Genomic DNA, 21,600 nt, shown 5'->3' on the forward strand with positions numbered 1-21,600 from the left:
TGGAGGCAGGAATACCCCTCTCCCTGCCCCCTTTGCCTCAGCATGCCATGCTGGCCAGCATTTGGCTGTGCCCCTGCCACTGCAGCAGTGAGGGTGGAGTGCCTGGTGGACCCTGGCTTGAGTCCATGGGACATGTATTAATTCAACCCCCACCCTGGCCAGTTCACTTCAGGCTACTGCCGGGCCTGACCACGCTCCCCCAGCACAGCTTCCCTGCAGCTGAGGGCTGCTCTAGCACCCCTGGCGCCTGGCCTGAGTGGCTGCAGGCATGTGCCTGTATTTCTTCGGTCCAGAGGGAACATCTCTTTAGTTGCAACCTGGTTCAATCTAGGTGGGTTAGAGTAAACTTCAAAGACTGAATCAATTCAGGCTCTGGCTGCTTGAATGTCAGTTTCTAGCCAAAGTAAGCATCATAGTGGTATTAAGCCTTTGCAAGATTTGATCCTTCCTGCTTCCCTGTCCTCAGTCAACAAAGAGCATTTATATCAATGACAATTCACCTTGGCTTACAAGAAGAGAAGATTTGAATGTAGGTTATAAATTTATGTTATATGTTATAAATTTATGTTGTCACTGTCCATCACTGCTACTAGTGGGTGTATTTCGCCATGTTTTGTATCTGTCATTTCCATTCAGAACTCCTGGGTTTTTTTGTGTGTCAGCTATTTCAATTAACATGCAATTTGCCTCCTAATTTTTTTCCCAAGAATTAAAAAGGGAGGAAATTTGCTTAATTTTTGCTTGTTGTTTTTGGAAAAATAGAATTTTACAGGAGTTCAGCATGGTGGAAATCTGGAGATGCTGTGTGCAGCAGTTTCAAGGCACAATAGTCTGGAGTGAACATTTAACAGAGACTTTTTCTCCTATTATTTTATTTTGTTGGTTATCATTGACATTAGTTATTTCTGCATGCTTTGGTATAAAAGCATTTGATTCTACTGAGTTTGTAAGCTGGGGCCTGCTTACACTGAATTGTAAAGGTTTAAGGCTCTGAATATGAATCCTCCTGATCATGCTATAATATAATCCATACTCTGTGTGCACTTGGTAGTTTCTGCCAAAAAAGCCCCCTAAAACAACAGCCATAACAATATACAGAAATGTTAGTGGCTTTACTTCCAACTATTCAGACTTGTTTCAGCAATTCATTGAGCAGGCAACATTTGTGTCCACAGAAGGTAGGCTACCCATCTGGAAATACACTCTAGAGTATTTTTTAATCAAGTTGACTCAGGAACAGAAATAAATATTTAATGTTTCATTTATTTTGATATTTTAGTGCCTGTCTTAGGCTCTGTTATCTTATACTAATTAGAACCAAAAAATCCTAGCTTATTAAAAACCTTAAAACTTTAATGGCTTGTTCATAAAACAGCACTAAAACTAGCTTCTTCTGTGGTGATAAGCGATCAAATGCTGTAAGCCATGAATTTTAATTTGGAGTCAGCTTGTGGGCCCAAATCTGCAAGCTTTTGTCCTGGACACCATACATGCACTTCTGTAGTTTGTCACATGGGAGAATCTGTCTTTCCAGCCTGGGAAAAGCTCCTTTAAGAGGAAGTTTGATGGCAACTGATTGTAAAGGAAGCCTTGGCAGCATGGCTTCAAAGGACTCCTAGTGCCAGACGACCGGGGAGTAGGGGTTGTGGGGCTTTTCTTCAGAGACTGTGTTGGCCACATGTATCTTAATAGGTCTCCAAAGAGTCTGGGACAGGACTTCTTATTCTTTCCATAGTGAAGCAACACCTTACACTCTCCTTGCCCAGTATGAAGTGATTTAAGGCATACATCTTGAATAGTTTTTACATCTATCATGGGTTTTCTGATGATGGATAATAGTCTGTCCCTTATTATACAGTTGTTTTGATTGAAGTCATAACTAACTCCTTCCCTTTAGCTCTGTTGGCTCCAGTTTTGGCATCAATTATGAATAGATTTGAAGCATACACAGGGAATAAGCACATGGAATAAGAAGCTTCTGTACTCACTCTTCTGATCATAATTGCACATCAAGTGATTATCACTACAGAAATTAGGCCTTGCTTTGAGAATAATAATTAAAAATAACTAGCCAATTTTGTAAGGATTTTTTGTTTTGGTATGTATATCAAAGCTAGTTTCAGTACTGAGAAAAAATTATATATTGTAAAAGATTTCTCCTTCCCAGGAATCTCTTTATCTGGAGTTCATGGTTGAGACTGGTTTGGAACTGCATAACTGAGTTGTACAAAGGTGTCTCTTCAGATGCAGTATCCAGATTCATGAGTATTTACATTGCTGAAGCTTGCATATAACTACTGCTGAATATGGTTCAAATGAAGGAACATATTTTTACAGCTGTGTAATTATTCAGATTGTATTTAATTGTGTAATAGTCCCAGTCTCTTTTGTTAACTGTACTCAAGTATCTAGGGAAATGTTGGCGCAAGTAAAAAGTCTTTCTGGTAATTTTTTCTAAACTTTCTCTTTCTGATTTATAGTTCTGTTCAACTAGAAATAACATCTTATATCCCTGTGTTTATTTTGTTTACAGACCGGTGAACAAATCCATGTCAGTCTCCCATTGAACCAACAAGTTTCCAATGAGAGCAGGCTCTCTATGTCTGAATCTGTCTCTGAATTCTTTGATGCACAGGAAGTACTTATATCAGCAAGCTCTTCAGAAAATGAGGTAGGTCATTGTAGTGGGTCATGTCCTTCTAGTTGGCAATCTTCTGAGACCAAGTAGCAGAAAACAACAACTGCCAAATGACATTTTCAGCCTAATTAGGAAATGTTTCTGTCTGTGGCAGAGAAATTCATGGAGAGCACCATGGAAAGTTTGAATCATTGTGTAGTAAGTAGTACAGTACATTTTGTTGTATGTCCTTATTAGAAAATCACAAGATGAACATGAGCCTGCAATGTGATGCTGCAGCTAGTAAAGCGACCAAAATGCTGGCTTGCATCCATAGATGCTTCTCAAGGAAATTCCGGGACGTCATTCTCCCTTTGTACTCGGCCTTGGTGAGGCCACAGCTGGAGTACTGCGTCCAGTTTTGGGCTCCACAATTCAAAAAGGTTGTGGAGAAGCTTGAGAGAATCCAGAGAAGAGCCCACACGCATGATCAGAGGTCAGGAAAACAGACCTTACAATGACAGGCTGAGAGCCATGGGGCTCTTTAGCCTGGAAAAGTGCAGGCTCAGGGGTGATCTGATGGCCACCTATAAGTTTATCAGGGGTGACCACCAGGATCTGAGGGAACGTCCTATGACCCCAGCTGGATCTGAGGGTCATAGGACCCCACCAGGATCTGAGGGAACATCCTATGACCCCAGCTGACTTCCTGCCCTTTGGGCAGGGGGCTGGACTCGATGATCTTCCAAGGTCCCTTCCAGCCCTAATGTCTATGAAATCTGTGAAACTGAATTTAAAGGAAAAGATCATTGATTTAAGATGATAACTCATTTGAGGGAAAAATCTGACCTGGGCACTCATTTGAGCTCCAAATTTAAGCAGTTAAGTACAGTTAAGAATAATGCTACAATCTCCAACTCCAGTTTTTTCATTTGCTTGAACAGGACTTTGACATTGAATTCTGTGGGTTTGCAATGCAGAATTCACTACCTCTTGTATAAGTGACATGTGGAACTTATTATGTGTGTCTTTTGTTTGTGCTATCCAGTTTTTCTCTAATTTTTCTGCTGTCTTCTTGAACAATCATGTGTTGCTAATTGCACCCTTCTGTAAGTGCCCTTGCAGAACTCGTAATTGAAACACTTAACTTTCTAAATAACATGTTAGTGACCTCCTCAACACTACAGTTTGCATTCACATTGATGAAGAGCATCAATATCCTTTTCTATCAAGTCCTTCTTTCAGGCAAATTCCCTGAGGTGGATGCTTCCATAGCTGCTACCTTGAACCCAAAATTAATAATTTGAATCAATTTAAAACATTACAACACCTTCCTTGCAGTAGCTACAGCTCTTGCTTTTGCAGGTCTTCTTGCAGAGCAGCCCTGTAGAATCGAGTCTTACATATCCTTTTTTTAAAATGTTAACATTCTCCTGTTGTGTTTGCAGTGCAAACTGCACAGTATTGTGCATGTTCATGAGAGTCAGAAAATAAAAGTCACTAGAATAAAATAGGCGAGTTCTGTTCCGGTGTTAAAACAGAAAACATTACATATATATTAATCTAATATCACCTCTTTGCACCTCTTTCCTGCTAAAAGGACTAGTGTTTATCAATTCAGTGAAGATATAAAAGTCATTTCTAATGCACAAGTGTATGCAGGAAGCACAGTAGCCCTGAAACAGCAACTTTGGTGATTTAAAATGAAAGAAAAAATCTTGGATCAAATAATTTATGAATTGGAGTAAAGTGTTGATTTTAAAGTTCCTGTGATCATCCACATGTTGTTAACAATAGGTATTTAAAAAGACAGAAGTAATTCTTTTGTGTTCATTTTTTTCAGTGCACAGAATCTACCAGGGTAAAAAACTCTTAGTAACTGCATGTTACATTGAAAAAAAAACACTTTATTCTAATGTCAAATTAAATGAAAACAAAGCTCCCAAAACACATTTGATTCCATAAGATTGATCATTTCAGGTAAAAAAAAAAAAAAAAAAAAAATGGAGTGAATAAGTTGCTCTTTGCTCTTAAAGTCAACACATTTGGGCTGTGATGGTTTAACAGGGAAAGCAAATTCCAGACCTTGTTGCTGTGTATCAGAAGTTTCAGGGATTCAGATAGGAGTATAAACAGACATGAAAAATAGCACTGATGTAAGCTGTTATGATGTAACTGTTACATCTTCATGATTCTGAGTGCTACAAATGTAACAAAATTGTTACAGCTTTAACTTGGTTTGGTTCAGGTTTAAAGTTACAGTGATTTACCCAGCTTGTATCATGGACCTAAGAGTTTTTTGCATGCTCCTGAGCGGCATCTTTCCATTTTCAGAGTGATTAAAAGGTATGGCTGTCCATACCATAAGAGAAAGTTGTTGTAGAAGTTTGAGAGAGAGGCACATACACAAGTGTAAATGAAGTGTATTGGTGTTTTCTCTCTCTTTGCCTGGTTGGCTTGAACTGAATCCCACTGAAGTTAATGAGCTTTTATTCTCTTATCTTTTATACATTCTTAAATTAGTCATCCCTTCAGCATTTTTTGCTCCTTGTTAGTAATTCATTAAGTAACATGGCTAACATCTGCCATGGATTTCTTCTCTCCATCCTTGCTCTGGGGGAAATTCAATGGGATTTGACTCAGACCAACTGAGGGTAAAGAGGGAATCTAATCTGGAGTATTAGGTAAGATGAGTTTGAATGGTTTTTGTCTATATTATTTGGAATTCAGGAAAATAAAGTGAATATAACACTTCTTTTTATGCTATTAGAGCTTGTTTCTTTATACGTGCAAACTGAAATACAGATGGTAGATCTAGTTTTAAATCTGCCAAGCTGGAGATGCTTTCTTTGAATGTTTGGTTTTCTAATTATATTCTTGCCTAACTTGTGTGTTTACCATACACTAGATATTATTTATTTATTTTCTTCCTTAGGCTTCTGATGATGAATCTTACATCAGTGATGTGAGTGATAACATATCTGAGGACAATACCAGTGTTGCTGACAACATATCCCGACAAAGTAAACACTATATTTTTAAAAGACTAATAATTGATGTTGTTTTATATCATGAACCAAATTTACCCAAGGTGTAAGCAAACGCAGCTCAGCTGATAACAGTGAGATTGCATCTGCTTACATCAGTGGTGACTTTGGTCCCATGAATGAATTTTACTATTTTCAAAAGGCAATTTCAATGCAGTAATATACTTTCCCTCCAGTTCTCAATGGTGAGCTGACAGGAGGCGCCTTCAGGAATGGACGACGGACTTGTCTTCCAGCTCCCAGTCCTGATACCAGTAACATCAATCTGTGGAATATTTTAAGAAATAATATTGGTAAAGATCTCTCCAAAGTGTCCATGCCAGTTGAGCTAAATGAACCTCTCAATACTTTGCAACATCTTTGTGAAGAACTAGAATACAGTGAACTCTTGGACAAGGCTGCTGAAACAGATGATCCCTATGAACGCATGGTAAGGAGTTTAGTACAGCACAACTTCACATATGCGAGGGCTCAGATTTTCACTTATTCTTCCCAGGATTACCATGTGGAATCTCACACAGGACTTTGGTGAGACTGTCTCTCCAAGGATTAGAAAGCCAAGAGACTTCAAATAAATCATCTGGGTACTGATGACATTATGGTTCCCAAAGTCTTGCTCTCTCTCCCCCAACTATACAGTTGGTCCAAATGAAAGATATCACAAAAAACAAAAGAATACATATCCTGGACCATCATGTCTACAGCAACACTCCAACCTGGTTGCACACAAGCAGTATCTGTGCTCTGTGCCTTCCTACTGCAGTCACTACTTCTCAAGAACATACAGAAACTAGGAAGGAGAGAGTAATACTATTGATGTCTTTCTGGCAGACAAGGCTATAGCTGTGAAGTTTTCGATTAACCTGGCATAGGATCTTCTAATGTCCCTGCTTGACAGAGAAGGTCTGCATGCTAAAAAACAATTCTTCATCCAGGCTCGAGCGAGTTCAAAATGGATTTTTGGATAAAGCAGTTGTCATTGTTATACATCTTAAAAAGAAGATAACAGATGCAACTTATTCTGCTGTCTAGTGTGATATCTGTAATTAAATTATCATATTATACAAGCAAAACGTTGCCTTGAATACTTTCAGATGAGTCTTTTTATAGGTGCCGACCAAAAAGTCACAGTACTGGTACAGAAGAGGTCAGCTAACGTAATTTCTGCTATTAAACAAGTGCTAAGGAAAGAAGCCTGATTCTTTTGTATTGTTTTACATTTTGTATGGTGCCCAGAAACCATGAAAATAGAAAGCTGCAGGCTTTTTTTCCCCCTCCATTACTTTTAGGTACATTGACAGCTTTCTATCAATATGTAACTCTTAAAATAGTTTACAAATGAAAGGGAAATTAAGTACTTTTAAATGGAAAAATTATTCACATTGATGCCTAAACAATGTAGGAGAACACCTTAAAGGATCTTCAATTATTTTCTCTTCTTTGTTTTCTTTAACAGGTTCTTATAGCTGCCTTTGCAGCTTCCGGATATGCCTCCACTTACTTCAGAGCAGGAAGCAAGCCATTTAATCCAGTGCTTGGTGAGACATATGAATGTATTAGAGAAGATAAAGGATTTCGATTTTTTTCAGAGCAGGTAATATCTATTTCTAAGTAACTGCTAAAGAAAGTTTAGAAATAGATTTTGATTTCTTTACAAAAGTGACCTAATTTTTTAGTGAAAGTTTGCTACTGTGAAACTTACTGAATGCCAGTACATGTATAAATATGTATGTGTAATACATATACATGTATGTGTATAGCAAAAGGGATTCATATAAACTATCTCCTTTAAAGTGTCAGAATATCATGTTGAGGTTCTTTGTTTAGTTGTTTCTTCTAAAAATATACAATATTGAACAGTTTTTACTAGAAGTGCACTAATGCATTGGTCCAATATTGGATCAGCACCGGTATAAAGAAAATTGTATCTGAAATTGGCCAGTAAATGCCCCGTGCATACGCACAGCTGCAGCCACAGCACATAGGTGTCGAGGAGCACATCCTGGCAGCTTGGAGAGCTGCGTCCAGCTGGTAAATCTGTTGTGGTGGAAGGGGAGGGCGGAGGGAAGTGTACTGGGGGGCAGATTGAGGTCCCTGTGGTGAGGGAGGGATTGGGGCTGGGGCAGGCACTGCCCAGCCGGAGTGGGACAGGATGTGGGATGGAGCCACAGCTTGTCTGGGTGGCATGGGGGGTGGGGTCTGCTCCTGCAGCTGTGCACACACCTGGAGGGTATGGGGAGCATGTGCCCCCAGATCTGCATGGGGCTGGTGTGCGGTGGGCTGCTGCTGTGGGCTGGGGCTGAAGCAGGGTGTGGGCCAGGGTGTGCTCAGGATGAGGTGGGCAGCAGCATTGGGAGAGGAGGTTGGGGAGGCTATGGTGAATTTTGGAGTGGCTGCAGCCCTTCCTGTAGCCCCCCTCTCAGCACTGGCCCAGCCTCCGCTGGGAAAAGCCTTGCACTGCCCAGGCCCCAGCCCACAGCGGTAGCCTGCCCCGCCCTGGCCCCACACAGAACCAGGGGCATACCCCCATACCTTCCCAGGGTGCATGCAGCAGCGGGAGCGGCCCCCCTCTCCCCATACCACCTGGATGAGCCAGCTTTGTCCCATGCCTTGCCTCACCCTGGTTGGGCAGTGTCTGCCCCAGCCCCAGCCCTACTCCCTCCTTCACCACAGGGGACTCAGTCTGCCCCCCTCTTCCCTCCTTTCTCCCTTTCCACCATAACAGACTTACTGCCGCACTGCATGTTGGAAATCGGATCAGTATTGGCTGATAAGCCTCTTTAAAAATCAGCTGTCAGTATCAACCCAAAACATCTCTATCGGTGCACCTCTAGTTTTCACTTTTACATAACTAGTAGTTGTATTGATTCTAAAGCTTTTTTGTATATGTGTTAAACCACTCTTCACCTCCATTTTTTTTTCCAGGTTAGCCACCATCCACCCATTTCTGCCTGTCACTGTGAATCAAAGAATTTTGTGTTTTGGCAAGGTAAATATTGTAATTCAAAGGACAAAGATCCAATTTTATATAAATAAAGATTATCATCTAAAAATGTTAGTGCATTTTCCATCTGGGACTTGAGATGTGGGTTGTTTTTAATGTTAAGTTGGTGCTGACTGTTGTATTGAAGTGTTTCACTTTGTGTTAAAATGAGCTGATGCATTATTATAATTGCCAGTGTTATTTGTGTAAAAACTTTAAGACCTGTGTTAGCTTTTCTGTATTAGCTTCTCTGACTGGTTGGAGAACTGATTTTTATCTGGTATAACCCTTTTCTCCAGATCAGGCCAGTGTTCTGTTCAAAACAGGTCTAGCATAGATGTATGTGGTACACCATAAATCAATGCAAATAAAGGTTGGGTTTTTTTGTAATTTTCTAAAGTTTTCACTCTCATTTAGATATCAGATGGAAAAATAAGTTCTGGGGGAAATCGATGGAAATTCTTCCAGTTGGAGCACTGAATGTGACTCTCCCAAAGTAAGCTACTGTCTCGTTTCCTTTGTTTGTGTACTGTGCTTTCTATTCTTTGACTTCATTTTTAATGTTGGGTTATACTGCTTCCATCTGAATGGTTTGTAATTAAGTGTACAGACCTCAGAAACATAGTAACAGGCAAGATTTTAACTCCCTGCTCAAATCTCCCATGGTATAAGAGTTAAAATCGTGCTGAAGTAGGACTGGAAGGGACCTCTGGAAGCTGTCTAACTTGGGGTGGCATACGAGGAGAATACAGGCCTTAATTTGTGGCACACCTGCCAAAAAGGGTGGCCCTCAGTGATTTGGTCCATCCCTTCTGCTCAAGTCATGATCATCCATGATTAAATCAGTGCAGCCAAGTGTTTGTCTAACCTGATTTTAAAAATTACCAAGGATGGAGATTCTACAACCTCTCTGGGGAGCCAGTTCTAATACTTAACCACCTTCATAGTGGAAAGTTCTTCCTAATATCCACCCTTTTACCACAGTTTAAACCATTGCACCTTGTTCTGTCCCTTGTGGGCAGGGGTGGATCCAGAGGGGGTGCTGTGGCACAGCTGTATCCCCCTTGGATTGCACTACACCATAGGAGCCTCCAGGGACTTTTTAAAGTCCCGAAAGTGGGTAAAAATCCTCTCCCTTCCCCTTCTTGCCCAAAGGCATCCCCTCTCACCAGCCCTCTGCACCCTCCATTTCCTCCCTCCACTGCCTTTTTCTGCTCTCCCGAGGGTGGGGAAGCACTAGAGCTGTTCCTGCCTTCTTTGAGCTGGGGATGGGGACAATAGCAGCAGGGATGGACAGATGGCTAGGGAGGGTGTCAGGAAATACTCTCCCACCACCCTGTTTCTGTTGTCCCCTTCCCAGCTGAGCCAGCCCCTGGCTCAGCCCTACTGTCTCTGGAGCTTCCTCCCCCAAAACAATGGAGAAAACAGCAATGGGAGTCAGGGGAAGTGAGGGAAGAGGAGGGGAGTGTGCCTCTGAGCTGGAAGAAGAAGGGAGGAAGGATTTTCATGTGCTTTAGGGACTTTTAGAAGTCCCCAGAGGCTTCCTCTGAGCAATCTGCTTGCACTTTTGGGAGTGAAGGAAGCTGGGAGCAGGGGATGCAGCCACCCCTGCAATGTGGGTTGCTGCTCCTGCACCCCCTCTAGGAAATCCTGGATCCACCCTTGCCTCTGGACAAACAGAATAATCTATCACCATTATCTTTATAAGTATCACTGGGGTATTTGAAGACTGTTATCAAATCGCCCCTCAGTCTTCTCTTCTCCCAACTAAATAGTCTCAGCCTTTCCTTAAAAACCATGTTTCTCAAACCTCTATTCATGTTTGTTGTTCTTTGTTGGATGTATTCTAATTTGTCCTTCATAAAGTGCAGTGTTCAAACAGGGCAAAGTACTTTAGGTGAGGTGTCTGTCACCAGGGCTAAATAGAGCAGAAGAATTGCGTCTGTTGACTTGCAAGTGGTTCTCCTCTTAATACTGTTGGGAGCAATATGCCACTAATCTATTGTTGTCCACTTTCCTTTTCCATTTCTGATTCATTTTTCTTATTTGCTCCCATTGCATCTGAGAGCAATATATTGTAACTATAGCCCCAATACAGTATAATGTTTTAGTAAATCCTATTGAAGTAATTGATTAGGGACAAAGTGGCCAACATTTTGAGAATTCACACAGTGCAGGGCATTCATGGCTCACTGGACCGCTGCATTGGGGGTGAATGTCACCCATATGAACCGATTCAGGGTTAGCATTAGGAAATAATAGTCATAATTAGAATGGAAGCTGTAATTACAGTGAGCAACTTACTGTTTCAAACATTTTTGAGGGATATTTTTTATATGATGATATGGCTGAATTTCACTTCGTCAATAATGTTGCACTTAATTTTCATTTCCATTTACTTCATAACTTTATCCTTAGGTATGGAGATCACTATGCATGGAACAAAGTCACAACCTGCATACATAACATCCTTAGTGGAAGGAGATGGATAGAACATTATGGAGAAATAACTATCAGAAACACAAAAAGCAGTATTTGTATTTGTAAACTCACATTTGTCAAGGTAACTTTCTGTGATACAACAGTAAAATGTTTGTCTGTCTGTCTTTCCACCCACCTACCTATCCCTCTTTTTTATTTTAAATGTTATGAATGGCCACATTCTGCTTTATTAAATAACATGAATATCAGGAACAACTCTGTGGACTTCATTGTAGTTAATCCAGTGTCAAACTAGTTTAACCAGGATTAGAATTTCTCTGATTATGTTATCTCATAAAACAGTGGTGCTTTCTTTTATTGTATACAAATGTCTTGATGATAGGCATATATGAAATAGAACTCTAGATTGATTTTTTTAAAGCTCAATTGTCTCCTAAAAATAATGGAAATAAAGGATATATTTTCAGTGGTATGAAGACACGCAAGTGCAAAAGGCCCATTTCAAAGTTATCAGTGACTCATTAATGCTTGTTTTGCAAATTGGACAGTTGGCCCAGAAATAAAGGTGTAACGAACAGAAATGTTTGAGAAGAGGATCAAGAAAAGCAAATGCAGGGTATTATGGATGGAACTACTCCACCTTCCATGTGTAGTTTACTGGACTTGGCACAAGAGTTCCTCCATATTATCAACTGGAATTAATCAGAAACTGGGGCATCTAGGAAGAGAAAAAACACTTGAAGCTCATCCTTCAGTTGTCATGGGGTGTTTGGATGCCAAAAAGATGCAGAAAGCCACCTGGCAAAGAGGCTGTCTGGTGCTTATATGTGTAGACAGTTTAATGAGGATAATCAAACCTTTTTACAGCACAGCAGATAACTGTTCTCATGAAAGCCATGTAATAACATACTTCTGCCAAAGTACTCAGTATTCATATGTTAAGTTTTCAACATTTATGAAGATTGACAGTAAACTGAGAAATGACAGATTTGATGCGAAATATGGAATCTCTTCAGTAATAGATAAGAGATATTTGCAATATGTATGCATTTTAATTTTATACGTGCATTTTTTCTGTATAGAAAATAATGTAAATTAAATATTTTTCTTTGTAATCCACCAGCTAAAAAGTTTGAGAGAGCTTTTTGTTTTCCTTAGTTTTAGAAATCAAGCATGTAGAATTGTAGTGTCACAGAAAACCTTTTTCTTTCCTGTGTTCCAGTGCAACTAGGACGTATTTGAATTAAATGTTAATATAAGTGCCAGTAATCATGACTTGTGCTCTACAAGGACCTACCATGCAAAATCCCTGCCCTTCAAATTTATACTTCAAACTTTATAGACCTCTACCAGGTCTCTAGACAATTCTTTTACAAGTTTGTTGATAATTTTGGAAAGAAAAGTTCAAATATGTTGCATCCTCATTCATATTTTGGCTTTGAAGGAAAAAAAAACTTTAATTTTTTGTTTCTCTTGGAGATGTACTCTCTGAATATCCACATACAATAATATTTAGAATAACTGTATTTTAAAATAATGTAATACAATATGATGAGGAAATCAATCAGTAATCCTTTGCTTTGTTACATTTCAGTTAAATTATTGGAATTCAAATGCAAACGAAGTCCAAGGAGTTATCATGGACCAAGAAGGAAAGGTTGTGCATCGCCTCTTTGGAAAGTGGCACGAAGGACTGTATTGTGGAGTTGGACCTTCAGCAAAGTGTATATGGAGGCCAGGTAAGAAGATTCTGATAAACTGCTAACTCAGTTGGGTAGTTTTTGTCATGATTTGTGTTTGCGTACTGTCTATAGAGGTGATTGCATAATAACTCAAAAATAAATTTTTAGTTTTGTATATTGTGTGGTATGTGTATGTGTGTGTGTGGTGGGGTGTATGGTGTTTTGTGTGTGTGTATGGGAGTATGTGGCTCTGTGTGTGTGGTAGAATGTGGGTGTGTGGGGGGGTTGTGTATATGTGGGGGGTTATAGATGTGAGAGGGGGGTGGTGTGGGGATCCCCCACCCCCATGGTGCAGCAGCACACAGGGCACTTGGGGCACAGGCGCTTGGTGGGGCATGGCTCTGGCCAGCGCTGCACATTACAGCAAAGGGTACAGCCTCCCATGGGCCGTCTATTGCTCGTGGTCTCTGCTGGAGACCATTGCCTTCCCTGCTGGGACTGTGCTGCAGGAGGGGAAGCCCCAGCCCTGACAGGGAAGGCACCTGGGTCCAGCACATGTGGCTTCTGTTCCTGTGCCTAGTGAGTGCAGGAGCTGCATGTGAGTGGCAGGGAGCACCGGCAATACAGACAGCTCGGGGAAAGCTGCACCCCTTGCCCCAGTGTGCAGTGCTGGCCGGAGCCATGCTCCACTGGGCAGCTGCACCCTGAGCACCCCACCTACTGCTGCTGCCCCATGGAGGGAGTGTGGGTGGGGTCCCCACACCCCCCACCCTCCCTCACACCCACATGTTGCCCACCCCAGCTCCGTGTTGCTGCTGCCCCCCCAAGCGCGGACTCTGCGCTGCTGCCAGCCCCACACTCCAGGCTCCCTACCGCTACATACCAGGCCCTGCTGCTTCCCTACGTGCTGCCTGGAGCCTGCAGGAGACTGGGGAAGTGGAGCAGGTACCTGGGGGCTGCAGCAGTAGCAGCTCTGCCTAGAAGCTGCATGCTGGCTGGGCAGGGCCCTTCAGCCCACAAGGGTGGGAGCAAGGCAGTAGGGTATGTTTAGGGGATAGGTGTACACATGGGTGGCTCTCTTCCACCCTCGTGGGCAGAAGGGCTGGGTGGGGCACAATTTATGGAGCAAACCTGCAGGCTGAATGAAAGTGCTTGGCAGGTCGGATCCAGCCAGTGAGCCATATTTTGCCTGCCCCTGCTTTAATGTAATCATTCTATAAATGATGCTTTTCTGGAAAGAGGCAAGAGTGCTCATCTTGAATGAAAACATCTCAGAGGTTTCACAAAAGCAAAGGAAGATTTAAAAAGTCTTGGATCTGTCATGTAAATAAAGCTTGTATAATCTTATCAACATTAATATTAAGTAAAATATGTTCCTCATAGGAAATAATATTAGATGCATGTTAATTTTACTTAAAAGTATTAGAATACATAAATATTTTACTGGATTTGTAGCTTTGTAAAATTCATGAGGCCCTGTGTGTATGTTTATAACAATAGTAAAACAAGCATATTTCTTTCTTACATGTATTCATACAGGCTCCATGCCAACGAACTATGAACGTTATTATGGCTTTACAAGGTTTGCTACTGAGCTCAATGAGTTAGATCCTGTATTAAAAGATCTTCTTCCAGCAACAGATGCACGATTTAGGCCAGATCAAAGGCAAGAAAGCTCATTTAAATATTTAGTATATCTGACTACTAAAGGGAAGAGTTTGAAACCAGTATTGAATTTTGTCCAGATCTGCACTATACGGTGTGTTATGTCTCAGAGGTCCCCTCTACGTATTACATTTATGTGGTGATTAATGTGTTAATGTGCTACATGTGCAACAAATATAAAGTGATATACAATGGCAAACTAGCCATAAAAATCTTCTACATTATGTTTTTAGTATAGCACCTTCAATTAAACCCTTGGCAGGGTAGGGGCAGACAATCAGCTGATTGTCCACTCTGGCCATGGGACTACAGCAGGATCTTCACTTGGGATCTCAGTACAGTCTGGGGCTGCCACCTGTTCAGCTGAATGTTGGTCACAGCCACAGACTACCAGGGTCACTTTGAGACTTTGGTGTGGTCTTGTGGTTGGAGCCGAAAAGTAGCTGATTATTTGGCTCCAGGCCTGGATCTGTGGACACTTGGTTTTCAGTTTTCCAGTGCAGGGGGAGCTCAGGATTATAATCCTGAGCTCCTTCTGCATTGGCAACTTGGATATGATCCCTGATCCCAAAATCTCACCTCCTGCTATGCATGTGTGGAATGGCAGAAGGCACGATCGTTGGGACTGGTGATCAGATCTCATGGCACCTTTAAATGAATGTGTGCCAGGAGCCAGATCATTGGTTGATTCTTCTATCAAAGAACATATAATGCTACAGTGGAAATGCTTCCTGAGTTCAGAAAAAAGGGAGAAGACAGATATGCTAGTGTCATAAAAAATGTTTATGGCAGAGGCAGAATTGCTTTGGATGAGCTAAGACACATTGTGGAGTGTCTTTTCCTGCTCCAGTGCAAGGAAACAGTGTCCACCCACAGGTACCTGCTGTTAGACGTGTTTTTTTTTCCTGACTACCAATAAAAAAAACTTTGGAACAGCTTAGGTGCTTACCTCCTGAAGCCAAAATGGAGCTTAGGCACAAGTTAGGTACTGTGGTGAACCTAAGCACTCCACCTGAATCACTTCTGAGAATACTCCTGGTCCAAGGAGGTGTCATGTACTAAGCCAGTGGTGCCCAGGCTTTTCACCCGATGGGCTGGATGAGGGGTGCCAGATTCGGGTGGTAGACTCGATCCAGAACAGTGCTGTGGGGGCCCAATCTGGCCACAGGTGAGGATGCACAGCCCAACCTTGATCTGGCCATCCAGGAGAGTGAGGGATGGCTCAGCCCTAATCTGGATGTGTGGGGAAGGGGCAGTGCAAGATCCAGGCATGAGGAATGGGGGGCAGGGAGCAGCCCAACTCTGATCCTGATGCATGGGGGAGGTGGGAAGGGGCCAGAGTGGCCTCAGTCTGGATAGGTAGGTGGGGAGGGGGAGGAGCAGCCTGGAATCAATCCAGATGTGGGGAAGGGTATGGGAGTAGAGTGGCCCAGCCCTGATCTGGACATATGGGGAGGGGGCAGGGGAAGGGAGCAGCCCAAGTCAATCCAGATGAGCAGGGTGTGGGCCTGGCCCTGATCTTATTGTGCAGCAGTGGCTTGGAAGGGGCTGGATCCATCTCCAAGGAGCTTCCACTGCAATCCTGCTGCCAAATTTCCCAACCCATAGAGATTCCTGCAGACTGGATGGCATGCTTCCACAGCTGGATTTGGATTTGGCCTTAGAAACGGAGGTTGAGCACCCCTGGACTAAGATATTGTGTAGATACGCTGGTAACTTTGCAGTCCAGCATAGAGGCACCAAATGCTTTTTGTGGTGAATAAATAATTCAGTGCCACTTTGAATTGTTCTCTGGAATTCAGACATGTAGACTCTGCCTAAGTTCCATTTAGATGCTTAATGTGGCACTTTGAATTCTGCTCAACGAGACAGCATTTCAGAAAAGTATAAATTAAAAACTTTTATATTTTGGACCAAGGCTTAAACCAGGTGCCTAGAGCTGAAAAAAGGAAATAGATTATAATTGCACCATTCTTTTCAGTTACAATGGGCATTATTTTCTGTGCTTAACCTTATTATGACAATGTTTTTACATAATATACTATTATAGAAGCTAACAACATATAACTGCTAACAAATCTATTATTGTCTGGACAGATTTTTGGAAGAAGGAAATGTAGAAGCAGCATCAGCTGATAAGCAGAGAATAGAGGAACTGCAGAGAAGCAGAAGGCGGTACATGGAAGAAAACAACATTGAATACAAACCAAAATTTTTTAAGTGAGTAAATTCATTTTAGTAATAAGTAATCTTGCTGTAAGTCCATCAACATACGAGAAAAACAAAGAGGACATTTGCATGTTAAGACAGAAGGGCCTAGCATAATACAATGAAGAAGTGAAAATAGGGATGCCGTTTCATATAGAGAAAAATCTTTGGGTATACTTTCCATGTATGATACATTTTAACATATTGTAAAGGAATTTGCCTATTTATCAAATGACTGGCTTGATGAGAGTGACTGGCTTGTCAGTTGAATTCCCCTTAATTGTCCATAAGTCACAAAAGACATGGGCCAGAGCCATACAAGTTTCTATATAGATAATCTTTCTGGTTTGTTTAACTATAAAATGGCAAAAAAATGGCAGCAGAAAAAAGAGATTGTAAAACAGATTGAACAGAAAACGTTTAAGATAGTTTTAAATTGTAATTTTTGTGGGGGTGCGATTTTTAATTTAATTATTTCCCTCAAATCTGGGAAGGCCAAAATTAAGAGCCTTTATGTTAGCTTATGCAAACCCTGTGATGAAACCACCTTGTGCAATTTCATTGTAGAAGAGAAGCAAAATGCAAAAATGAAATAAACAGCATAAATGATGAAAACCTCTGAGCCTGAAGCCAGACCTGGTTGAATGGATCCCCTCCATGCTATCCTGGATCTTGTTTCAGTCAGCAAGGCTTCACATGGGTGCAGGGGTCCACTTGCATGACTCATATGATGGGATTGGACCTTTAGGATGTTTTAACAATCTTTCACTTTTAAGACAGGCAAAAGATTGTTTTTCTTTGTTCTTTTAAAATATGAAGTCATTTTTATTAAGACCTTTTGCATCTTCTTTTATTTTTGTCTGTTTTCTTGTTGTTGTTTTTTTTTACCTTTTGCAGAAAAGTTAACGATGCCAATCAAAGAGAAGCCTGGGTTTCTAATGACACCTATTGGGAACTACGAAAGGATCCTGGCTTTAGTAAAATAGAAACCCCAGTACTCTGGTAAACTGAGAATGTAGATCTGGTAAACATATCACTCTCTGAAGAAAAAAATAACTATGCACAATATGTTTCTTATAGCTAAGTGTGGTTTGTGGGTCTACACAAAACCTACCATTTGCTTTTTATATTCTCCTTTATAAAGGACTTTCAAAAGTGCATTAGATCAGGCCCCTGACCACTTTTGGATCCTTTTAATTTTGCAGCAGCCATTAAAAAAACACACAAAAAAACAAGCAAACAAAAAAAGACAAAAAAAACTTGTAATGTTCATACGCTGAAAATGAAGAACAGAAGAAGCAGATAAATTATCCATAGTCATTCTGAAGTAATAGTACAACACAAAACTGCAACCGGTGCTTTAAAAAGAAGTTAAGAATAATGGGGGATGGGATGGGGCAGTGTGGGGAGGGGGTTGAAAAAGAAAGGAAATAAGGGAAGAAAAAGAAAAAATCCATTTTGTTGTAACTTATTTTGGTAAAATTCTCGAGTCACAACAGTCTCTCATTTCTGACTTCAGGTTAGTCCTTTGATGTGATGTGCTTAGGCAGGCCTTGTAAAAAAGACATAATGCTTTTCTGGAAGCTGTTCCCATTCATATGCCATTGTCCATGCCTTAAAAAAAACATGAAGGTGTACAATAAATCATTTAAATATGTATCGTTAGGCTTGTGTGAAGGGCAGATTTTTAAAGCGTTAGGATTTTATTCATATTATAGCTGTTGGAGAATATGTCTTGTTTTAAAAAACAAACACCTAACTGGAATACAGGGGAAAGTAATCTACTGTACATGCTTTAGCTTTGGGAAACTGGTTGTATAATCAGACTGAAAATAAAAAAAGGAACTAGCTAATTTTGGTAAATTTTGGTAAATGTGTCTGTGTTGCTAGTCCAGAAATTCATATTCTAAATAGCTAATGCTAAAATATATGCATCTTGTGCACCACTGATTTGACATAGGTTTGCTCTTTGTCTCATTTCCCCATAACTATTTATACAATTAGAATTCCCTGAAGCTCTGCAACAGTGTTAAAAGCACAGAGAGGTTCCATAGGAGAGTCTCTGGCTTCGCTCCAGAGACTGAATAGTACTGTAACCTGTCACTCATACTGCCTGTTTTACTGCACTGTTTGCCTGTGCACACTATCCCCCTGCCGCCTTAGTTGAATTTGTTAGTGGGGCCGGGCTGAAGCAACCATATTTGCTGCCCAGTAGCTTGTTCTTAGGTTGTCAAAATAGCTTTTATGCAAGATTATATTTTACAATTTTTCATAAAGTGATTCTATATTTTTGATTAAGGAACAAGTCTCTACAATGTTGCTATGCCACGGTTAATGTGTATGGGAGGAGGATGGGCACTTTCTGTCTGAAAAGACTGAAATTGTAAACTGTAGGGCAAGTCTTACTTAAAAAAAAGGTTTATTAGAGAAAAAAATTGCATTCCATATGGTAGGACCTAGTCTTCAATAGACGCTTGTAACAGGTTAGGATTCTATGCATGCGTATGCATATCTATATATCTCTCTCCCTGAAAACTGTATATATATGTGCAGCATACATAGTAGACCTACTGGATTTAATTTTTAAGAGAAAAATAATATAAAATCCAAATTTGAAGCTTAAAATATAATCCTACTGTTGATCCTACAAAGAGAACTGCTGTAGTGGTTAACATCAGAACTCTGTGTGAGCCCTAGGGCATATATCCATGGTTCTCCTGCATTTCTGCTGGTCAGATTACTGGGATTATTTTATATACCAGGGGTCAGCAGTGTTTTCCAGCAGGGGGCTGGAATGACCCAGCTCTGAGACAGGCATACCCTGGGACCCAGGCACCTCCATCTCTGTGCCACCTGGCTGTGGGGTGGCATGGTGCAGGGAGAGCTCCCCCTCTGCCAAAGCTCCAGGCACATGACTGGCAGAATGCTGGCAAAGTCCCTGCTGTGAAGTGCCATGGAAACCATGGCTCTGCTGGCCATAGCAAAGGTTCTGCAGAGCAGGTCTGGCCCATTATTTTCTGAGAGGAGCAACAGGGCAGCTGTGCACCTGGTGCTGCATGAGTTTTTAAAGTAGTTCTGAAAGATCAAATTATTTTTCTCTCCATGCCACCATGTAACTTCTCTTTAATGTCATTGAGCTAACTTTATCCAATTCACTTTAGTAGCAGTATACTATAAATAAATGAGGTACATAGTGTTCAAAATGGCAATGAACTATTCTTTGTCAGTTTCCCTCTGTAGGGTAATATTCACTTGCCTATTTTGTGCCCCTAATCTCTGTTTGCACCTCCTGATAGTAAGGACTGAGTGTGCATGACTGGTATCTTGATTAACAGAAACACAAGTGGTGAGTTCTTTGTCTCTTTGAAAATTAGATTTTACTTTTATGGCATAACTTCAGGCATCAGCTTTTCATGCATGTCAATTTTTGTGATGTATGGCAAAATGTAATGCTCCCTAAAGATTAGCAGATGACAGATTTGAGAGCTCCAACTGAAACTTTTATTTTTTAAAGGTAATTTTAAATGACACTCTTTTATTAACATACACTTGTAACAAGATTTCTCCCAGCAGTTGTTCCTTAGCGAGAACTTCTCAGTGATTTAATTAAAATTTTGCCTGAAAAAGGGCCACAAGATCACTCCACAAAATAACTGTGCCCCATTATCTAGTCAAGGCGCCAGTTCTTCAAACACAGACAAGTGACTTTACTTGTGGGAGCCATCCTGTTGACTTTAAAGATGATTACTCACTTGAGTATACATATCTATGTGCAAGTCCGTAGTCCTTTAGGGTGAAAAGATGTGGGCAGTGGGGTCCCCCAATGCTTGGTTCTTGGACCTGTGCTATTGAATGTCTTCATCAGCGACTCGGATGAGGGTGTGGAGAACATTCTGTCCAATATCGCGGATGACATGAAATTATGGGGTAAAGTAAACGCACTAGTGGGAAGGGATCAAATCCAGGTGGACCTGGATGGTTGGAAAAATGGGCAGAAAAGAATAGGGTGCAGTTCAACAAAGACAAGTGCAAAGTGCTGCATCTAGGGAGAAGGAATTGCCAACACACCTATAGGCTTCCCAGCAGCACCTTCTCACACATATAGACCTTCTCAGCAGCACAGTGGCAGAAAGGGATCTAGGAGTCATAGTTGACTTCAAGATGAGTATGACCCATCAATGTGACAAGTTGATCAGTAAAGCTATCATGCAGAGTGCATCATGAACAGGTCCAGGGAGGTGATACTTCCCCTCTGTGGCATTTGTCAGGCCGCAGTTGGAGTACTGTACCCAGTTCTGGGTTCTTCACTTCAAGAGATGTGGATAACCTTGAGAGGGTGCAGAGGAGGGCCACTCATGGTTAGGGGCCTGCAGGTAAGGGCCTGTGAGGGGAGACTGAGGGACCTGGATCTCTTTAGCCTTTGCAAGAGAAGGCTGAGAGGGGATCTTGTGTCCGTTTACAAATTCATCGGGGGGGGGGCAGCAAGAAATTGGAGATGCTCTGTTTACCAGGGCACCCCTTAGAATAATGAGGAACAATGGCCACAAATTGACAGACAGCAGATTTAAGCTGGACATCAGGAAGAACTTCTTTATGGTAAGGGTTGCCAGAATCTGGAATGGGCTTCCAAGAGAGGTGGTGCTCTCCCCTACCTTGGGGGTCATTAAGAGGAGACTGGACAAGCACCTGACTGGGGTAATATGACCCCAGTGCTCTTTCCTGCCCAGGGCAGGGGGTCAGACTTGATGATCTATTGAGGTCCCTTCCGACCCTAACAACTATGAAACTATGAAAAAAGTCCATAGGGTGAAATTCTGACTCTATGGCAAAATTCTCATCAACTTAACTGGGGCCAGAATTTAATTGTATAGTCTTTATTTTTCCTAAATCTATCTTATTCTAAGATATATGTTAAGTAATTAGTAGAAATAATACAAATTTGTTTACACAACTTGA

The 21,600-nt window shown here is 41.3% G+C and overlaps 1 protein-coding gene across 4 annotated transcripts in view; it reads left to right on the forward strand.

Moving 5' to 3' along the window:
* Nucleotides 1-19,071, forward strand: part of OSBPL6 (oxysterol binding protein like 6) — a 114,202-nt gene extending 95,131 nt beyond the window's left edge. For all 4 annotated transcript variants that reach the window (XM_019523020.1, XM_019523021.1, XM_019523023.1 and 1 more), the window contains 11 exons: nt 2,534-2,671; nt 5,553-5,640; nt 5,841-6,094; nt 7,121-7,258; nt 8,590-8,653; nt 9,065-9,143; nt 11,066-11,210; nt 12,684-12,828; nt 14,311-14,437; nt 16,534-16,656; nt 17,542-19,071. In XM_019523020.1, the coding sequence (XP_019378565.1) occupies nt 2,534-2,671; nt 5,553-5,640; nt 5,841-6,094; nt 7,121-7,258; nt 8,590-8,653; nt 9,065-9,143; nt 11,066-11,210; nt 12,684-12,828; nt 14,311-14,437; nt 16,534-16,656; nt 17,542-17,650 (1,410 nt within the window). In that variant the 3' untranslated portion in view covers nt 17,651-19,071. The remainder of the gene's footprint in view (nt 1-2,533; nt 2,672-5,552; nt 5,641-5,840; nt 6,095-7,120; nt 7,259-8,589; nt 8,654-9,064; nt 9,144-11,065; nt 11,211-12,683; nt 12,829-14,310; nt 14,438-16,533; nt 16,657-17,541) is intronic.
* The last annotated feature ends 2,529 nt before the right edge of the window (nt 19,072-21,600 follow it).

Source organism: Gavialis gangeticus, unplaced genomic scaffold, assembly GCF_001723915.1.
Source record: "Gavialis gangeticus isolate Ggan-Ray unplaced genomic scaffold, GavGan_comp1, whole genome shotgun sequence".
In the NCBI taxonomy this organism is placed as follows: domain Eukaryota; kingdom Metazoa; phylum Chordata; order Crocodylia; family Gavialidae; genus Gavialis; species Gavialis gangeticus.